The sequence below is a fragment of the Sycon ciliatum genome, chromosome 3, assembly GCF_964019385.1.
Source record: "Sycon ciliatum chromosome 3, ocSycCili1.1, whole genome shotgun sequence".
NCBI lineage: Eukaryota > Metazoa > Porifera > Calcarea > Leucosolenida > Sycettidae > Sycon > Sycon ciliatum.
Genome location: NC_088645.1, coordinates 14701864 through 14709397, shown reverse-complemented (window position 1 = coordinate 14709397; position 7534 = coordinate 14701864). Strand labels below are relative to the sequence as shown.

Here is a 7534-nt window from a genome sequence, read left to right as displayed (position 1 = left end):
GTGAATCTTCACTTTGCGACTAAACTATTCACAGCAGTGCCACATTTTCTGGGTCACTGAATGTGGGTGCCAGCGCCCTACAAGCAAACCAATAATCAAATCAATGCGACCACTGACATTACAGCTGGGTCACGTTATAGAGAGGTACATTGAAATTCAAAGGTTACCACAAATGGTCGAAATCAGACATTTTCTCACCTTCCTGCCCGTTCACAGCTCAGAAAATGACAATGACCAGCCTCATCTCGTTGTGTAGCTGGACATAGACAAGTGCACCAAGAAAAAGAGCCACATTTCTCCAAAGAACTTGCACAGGGCTGCTGAAAGCTGAAAAATAACCAATCCGTCAGGCGAAATTACTGGTCAGTCGGCGTCACGCATTTTTCACAAAAATTTGCGTTTCACCTGCTGGGAGAGTATGCGTGTACTCGAGTCTCATCCTGAGCACGTTTTTTTCTTCTTTTTTTCAGCTCCAGTATAGCTGTATTTTTCATTGCAAAGCCGTCCTCGATTGTTGTGTTCGTTGTTCAAACGAAGTGGACATTCAATCATGAAGGCAGAGGACATATGAGCCTGATTGGAGTTTCTCGTGGCATAGGACGCCCACACAGAGACACTTTGGGATTTTCTGAATATAAAATACCGTACGCACGATGCTGAGATCAATTTGTGCGATATCAAATTGTTTGTGATCTACCACATCGAGCAGAACGGGATCCAAACACAAGCTTACCGACGGTTAGGCTGACGACCTGACTGGACAAATGATCCCTGTCTTCACCAGACGCCAGACGTCGGACACCATGTCCTTTGCCGCGACGTCCATCTCCAAAAAGAACTCCATCTTCGTCGTGAAAAGGCTTGAAATACTCAATATTCAACCGAGATTCGCGGTCTCACCCTTTCTCAGATCGAATCATTTTTTGTTGTAGCAGTTGCAGGGCAGATCCCCGCCACTACTTCAACAGAAGATGGCTCCAAAGCATGCCTGGAACAAGCCATATCGAGGTTGCAAGCCACCCCTCTCAGCACTTTTTTTGAAGAAATTCGAAATTTCAATGGTGGAAGATATACTATGAAGAGAATTTCAAAAAGTATATTTCGCGGAGCGATCGCTCAACCTACGTCATTCAAACTTTGCAGGATGGTTCAGACGTACATGCTAGGCATGGAACCACAGAAGATGATATCATAGCTGACACACAGAGTCACACACACAGCAGATTCGTGTGCACAGATACTAAATTAGTGGACGTCGTCATCTTCTTCCCGCTGATCTCAAATGTACGATGACGTGCTATTTCGCCTGACGTCACAGTTTGGGGCTTTTTACCCGTGAATCTTCACTTTGCGACTAAACTCTTCACAGCAGTGCCACATTTTCTGGGTCATTGAATGTGGGTGCCAGCGCCCTACAAGCAAACCAAAAATCAAATCAATGCGACCACTCACATTACAGCTGGGTCATGTTATAGAGAGGTACATTGAAATTCAAATGTCAGCACAAATGGTCAAAATCCAACATTTTCTCACCTTCCTGCCCGTTCACAGCTCACAAAATGACAATGACCAGCCTCATCTCGTTGTTCAGCTGGACATAGACAAGTGCACCAAGAAAAAGAACCACATTTCTCTAAAGAACTTGCACAGGGCTGCTGAAAGCTGAAAAATAACCAATCTCACAGTTTGGGGCTTTTTACCCGTGAATCTTCACTTTGCGACTAAACTATTCTTAGCAGTGCCAAATTTTTGGGGTCACTGAATGTGGGTGCCAGCGCCCTACAAGCAAACCAATAATCAAATCAATGCGACCACTGACATTACAGCTGGGTCATGTTATAGAGAGGTACATTGAAATTCAAAGGTCAGCACAAATGGTCAAAATCCGACATTTTCTCACCTTCCTGCCCGTTCACAGCTCACAAAATGACAATGACCAGCCTCATCTCGTTGTTCAGCTGGACATAGACAAGTGCACCAAGAAAAAGAACCACATTTCTCTAAAGAACTTGCACAAGGCTCCTGAAAGCTGAAAAATAACCAATCTCACAGTTTGGGGCTTTTTACCCGTGAATTTTCACTTTGCGACTAAACTATTCACAGCAGTGCCAAATATTTTGGGTCACTGAATGTGCGTGCCAGCGCCCTACACGCAAACCAAAAATCAAATCAATGCGACCACTGACATTACAGCTGGGTCATGTTATAGAGAGGTACATTGAAATTCAAAGGTCAGCACAAATGGTCAAAATCCGACATTTTCTCACCTTCCTGCCTGTTCACAGCTCAGAAAATGACAATGACCAGCCTCATCTCGTTGTGCAGCTGGACATAGACAAGTGCACCAAGAAAAAGAGCCACATTTCTCTAAAGAGCTTGCACAGGGCTGCTGAAAGCTGAAAAATAACAAATCTCACAGTTTGGGGCTTTTTACCCGTTAATCTTCACTTTGCGACTAAACTATTCACAGCAGTGCCACATTTTTGGGGTCACTGAATGTGGGTGCCAGCGCCCTACAAGCAAACCAAAAATCAAATCAATGCGACCACTGACATTACAGCTAGGTCATGTTATAGAGAGGTACATTGAAATTGGAAGGTCAGCAACACAAATGGTCAAAATCCGACATTTTCTCACCTTCCTGTCCGTTCACAGCTCCGAAAATGACAATGACCAGCCTCATCTCGTTGTGCAGCTGGACATAGACAAATGCACCAAGAAAAAGAGCCACATTTCTCTAAAGAACTTGCCCAGGGCTACTGAAAGCTGAAAAATAACCAATCTCACAGTTTGGGGCTTTTTACCCGTGAATCTTCACTTTGCGACTAAACTATTCATAGCAGTGCCACATTTTCTGGGTCACTGAATGTGGGTGCCAGCGCCCTACAAGCATACCAAAAATCAAATCAATTCGACCACTGACATTACAGCTGGGTCATGTTATAGAGAGGTACATTGAAATTCAAAGGTCAGCACAAATGGTCAAAATCCGACATTTTCTCACCTTCCTGCCCGTTCACAGCTCAGAAAATGACAATGACCAGCCTCATCTCGTTGTGCAGCTGACATAGACAAGTGCACCAAGAAAAAGAGCCACATTTCTCTAAAGAACTTGCACAGGGCTGCTAATAGCTGAAAAATAACCAATCTCACAGTTTGGGGCTTCGTCAGGCGAAATTACTGGTCAGTCGGCGACATGCATTTTTCACAAAAATTTGCGTTTCACCTGCTTCGAGAGTATGCATGTACTCGAGTCTCATCCTGAGCACGTTTTTTTCTTCTTTTTTCAGCTCCAGTATAGCTGTATTTTTCATTGCAAAGCCGTCCTCGGTTGTTGTGTTCGTTGTTCAAACGAAGTGGACATTCAATCATGAAGGCAGAGGACTTACAGTCCATTTCAAAACTATAGACGCGTAGGGTTTTTGAAATATTTCAAATTTGGCTGGAACTTTTTGAGAATAGTTTTCGGAATATTGCTCAGGATCGCTCCACAATTACTTTCATATAGTTTCTAAACGATTGGATAACAGACGCCCAATTTGGAAAAAATTATGCACAAAGTGATCACAGATTTTATGTGGTATAGATGCTGGCATAACGGTTTTTGCCTAGGTACGCGTCTATAGTTTTGAAATGGACTGTAGGAGCCTGATTGGAGTTTCTCGTGGCATAGGATGGCCACACAGAGACACTTTGGGATTTTCTGAATATAAAATACCGTATGCACGATGCTGAGATCAATTTGTGCGATATCAAATTGTTTGTGATCTACCACATCGAGCAGAACGGGATCCAAACACAAGCTTCCCGACGGTTAGGCTGCCGACCTGACTGGACAAATGATCCCTGGCTTCACCAGACGCCAGAAGTCGGACACCATGTCCTTTGCCGCGACGTCCATCTCCAAAAAGAACTCCATCTTCGTCGTGAAAAGGCTTGAAATACTCAATATTCAACCGAGATTCGCGAACTCGCGCTTTCTCGGATCGATTAATTTCCTGTTGGAACAGTTGCAGGGCAGCTTCCCGCCACTGTTTCAACCGGCGATGGCTCCAAAGCATGCCTGGAACAAGCCATATCGAGTTTGCAAGCCAACCCTCTCAGCAAATAATTCGAAGAAATTCGAAATTTCAATGGTGGAAGATATACTATGAAGAGAATTTCAAAAAGTATGTTTCGCGGAGCGATCGCTCAACCTACGTCATTCAAACTTTGCGGGATGGTTCAGACGTACATGCTAGGCATGGAACCACAGGCGATGATGCCATAGCTGACACACAGAATAACACACACAGCAGATTCGTGTGCACAGATACTAAATTAGTGGACGTCGTCATCTTCTTCTCGCTGATCTCGAATGTACTATGACGTGCTATTTCGCCTGACGTTTACCCGTGAATCTTCACTTTGCGACTAAACTCTTCACAGCAGTGCCACATTTTCGGGGTCACTAAATGTGGGTGCCAGCGCCCTACAAGCAAACCAAAAATCAAATCAATGCGACCACTGACATCACAGCTGAGTCATGTTATAGAGAGGTACATTGAAATTCAAAGGTCAACACAAATGGTCAAAAATTCAAAATCCGACATTTTCTCACCTTCCTGCCCGTTCACAGCCCAAAAAATGACAATGACCAGCCTCATCTCGTTGTGCAGCTGGACAAAGACAAGTGCACCAAGAAAAAGAGCCACATTTCTCTAAAGAACTCGCCCAGGGCTGCTGAGCCCTGAAAAATAACCATTCTCACAGTTTGGGGCTTTTTACTCGTGAATCTTCACTTTGCGACTAAACTATTCACAGCAGCGCCACATTTTCTGGGTCACTGAATGTGGGTGCCAGCGCCCTACAAGCAAACCAAAAATCAAATCAATGCGACCACTCACATTACAGCTGGGTCATGTTATAGAGAGGTACATTGAAATTCAAGTCAGCACAAATGGTCAAAATCCGACATTTTCTCACCTTCCTGGCCGTTCACAGCTCACAAAATGACAATGACCAGCCTCATCTCGTTGTTCAGCTGGACATAGACAAGTGCACCAAGAAAAAGAACCACATTTCTCTAAAGAACTTGCACAGGGCTGCTGAAAGCTGAAAAATAACCAATCTCACAGTTTGGGGCTTTTTACAAGTGAATCTTCACTTTGCGACTAAACTATTCACAGCAGTGCCAAATATTTTGGGTCACTGAATGTGGGTGCCAGCGCCCTACAAGCATACCAAAAATCAAATCAATGCGACCACTGACATTACAGCTGGGTCATGTTATAGAGAGGTACATTGAAATTCAAAGGTCAGCACAAATGGTCAAAATCCGACATTTTCTCACATTCCTGCCTGTTCACAGCTCAGAAAATGACAATCACCAGCCTCATCTCGTTGTTCAGCTGGACATAGACAAGTGCACCAAGAAAAAGAGCCACATTTCTCTAAAGAGCTTGCACAGGGCTGCTGAAAGCTGAAAAATAACAAATCTCACAGTTTGGGGCTTTTTACCCGTTAATCTTCACTTTGCGACTAAACTATTCACAGCAGTGCCAAATTTTTGGGGTCACTGAATGTGGGTGCCAGCGCCCTACAAGCAAACCAAAAATTAAATCAATGAGACCACTGACATTACAGCTAGGTCATGCTATAGAGAGGTACATTGAAATTCAAATGTCAGCACAAATGGTCAAAATCCGACATTTTCTCACCTTCCTGTCCGTTCACAGCTCCGAAAATGACAATGACCAGCCTCATCTCGTTGTGCAGCTGGACATAGACAAGTGCACCAAGAAAAAGAGCCACATTTCTCTAAAGAACTTGCACAGGGCTGCTGAAAGCTGAAAAATAAACAATCTCACAGTTTGGGGCTTTTTACCCGTGAATTTTCACTTTGCGACTAAACTATTCACAGCAGTGCCAAATATTTTGGGTCACTGAATGTGCGTGCCAGCGCCCTACACGCAAACCAAAAATCAAATCAATGCGACCACTCACATTACAGCTGGATCATGTTATAGAGAGGTACATTGAAATTCAAAGGTCAGCACAAATGGTCAAAATCCGTCATTTTCTCACCTTCCTGCCCGTTCACAGCTCAGAAAATGACAATGACCAGCCTCATCTCGTAGTGCAGCTGGACATAGACAAGTGCACCAAGAAAAACAGCCACATTTCTCTAAAGAACTTGCACAGGGCTGCTGAAAGCTGAAAAATAACCAATCTCACAGTTTGGGGCTTTTTACCCGTGAATCTTCACTTTGCGACTAAACTATTCACAGCAGTGCTACATTTTCTGGGTCATTGAATGTGGGTGCCAGCGCCCTACAAGCAAACCAAAAATCAAATCAATGCGACCACTGACATTACAGCTGGGTCATGTTATAGAGAGGTACATTGAAATTGAAAGGTCAGCACAAATGGTCAAAATCCGACATTTTCTCACCTTCCTGCCCGTTCACAGCTCAGAAAATGACAATGACCAGCCTCATCTCGTTGTGCACCTGGACGTAGACAAGTGCACCAAGAAAAAGAGCCAGATTTCTCTAAAGAACTTGCACAGGGCTGCTGAAAGCTGAAAAATAACCAATCTCACAGTTTGGGGCTTTTTACCCGTGAATCTTCGCTTAGCACGGGGGTAGTGAGAGGTCACGTACCGTCTATACATGGCGACAAACAGGGGAAGGACTATGCCGTGAATGGGTGAAAGGCTAACATGATACAGGATAGGACATCTCCCCCTTTTTGAAAAAAAATTGAAGCGAGCAAAAACACAACAGCTGGGAAAAAAACTGTTATGGAGCAAAAGCAAGACAAATACATGTACATAGCCGGGCACATAGAACAGAACTATGCGATGTGCGGGAGAGCAATAGCAATAGCATGAAGCCAGAGAGAGAGAGTTACATGGTAGCGATCAATCTCTGCGGTGGCTGGATGTTGTTGCGGGCACGCAGAGTTGGCTGTGATGTAGGCACAGGCTGTTGTTGCGGGACTAGCGCGGCCGGTGGTACTGCTGGCACCGGTCCGGGAGGAGTCACTGGCTGGAGCAACTTCACTGCACGACGGTTTCGGCGCAGAAGACCGGATGAGGTGGCGATGTTGTAGGAGCGATCGGTGAGTTGCTCAACCACTGTACCCTCGCGCTTGTCGTCGACCCACACTTTCGCTCCCAGTGGCAGAGGGGAGAGCGACTTGGCTGCGAAGCGTTGATCGAAGTGATCTTCTTGACGATGCTTAGCCTCCTGCTCCTTGGCCCGGAGAGCGGTGATGTCTGGCCAGGAGGGTTGCAGGAGATCAGGTGGGCACGGAAGATTGGTGCGGAGCCTGCGGCCGTACAAGAGTTCGGCGGGCGAATAGCCGTTGGCCAGGGGTGTGGAGCGATACGCTAAGAGGGACTGCTGTAGATCACCTGGCGCACGGATGAGTCGTTTGGCAGTCTGCACGGCGCGTTCTGCTTCGCCGTTGCTTTGAGGATGCTTCGGGCTGCTGGTCCGATGCGTGATGTTGCACGACGACATAAACTGTGCAAAGGCGTCGGAAGCGA

At 45.4% G+C, this 7534-nt stretch overlaps 1 protein-coding gene across 1 annotated transcript; it reads right to left on the bottom strand.

Moving 5' to 3' along the window:
* Positions 1 to 6890: 6890 nt before the first annotated feature.
* Positions 6891 to 7508, bottom strand: LOC135812881 (uncharacterized protein K02A2.6-like). Its single transcript, XM_065326099.1, has one exon. It carries the CDS (start codon positions 7506 to 7508, stop codon positions 6891 to 6893), a length of 618 nt encoding a protein of 205 aa, XP_065182171.1.
* Positions 7509 to 7534: the final 26 nt, after the last annotated feature.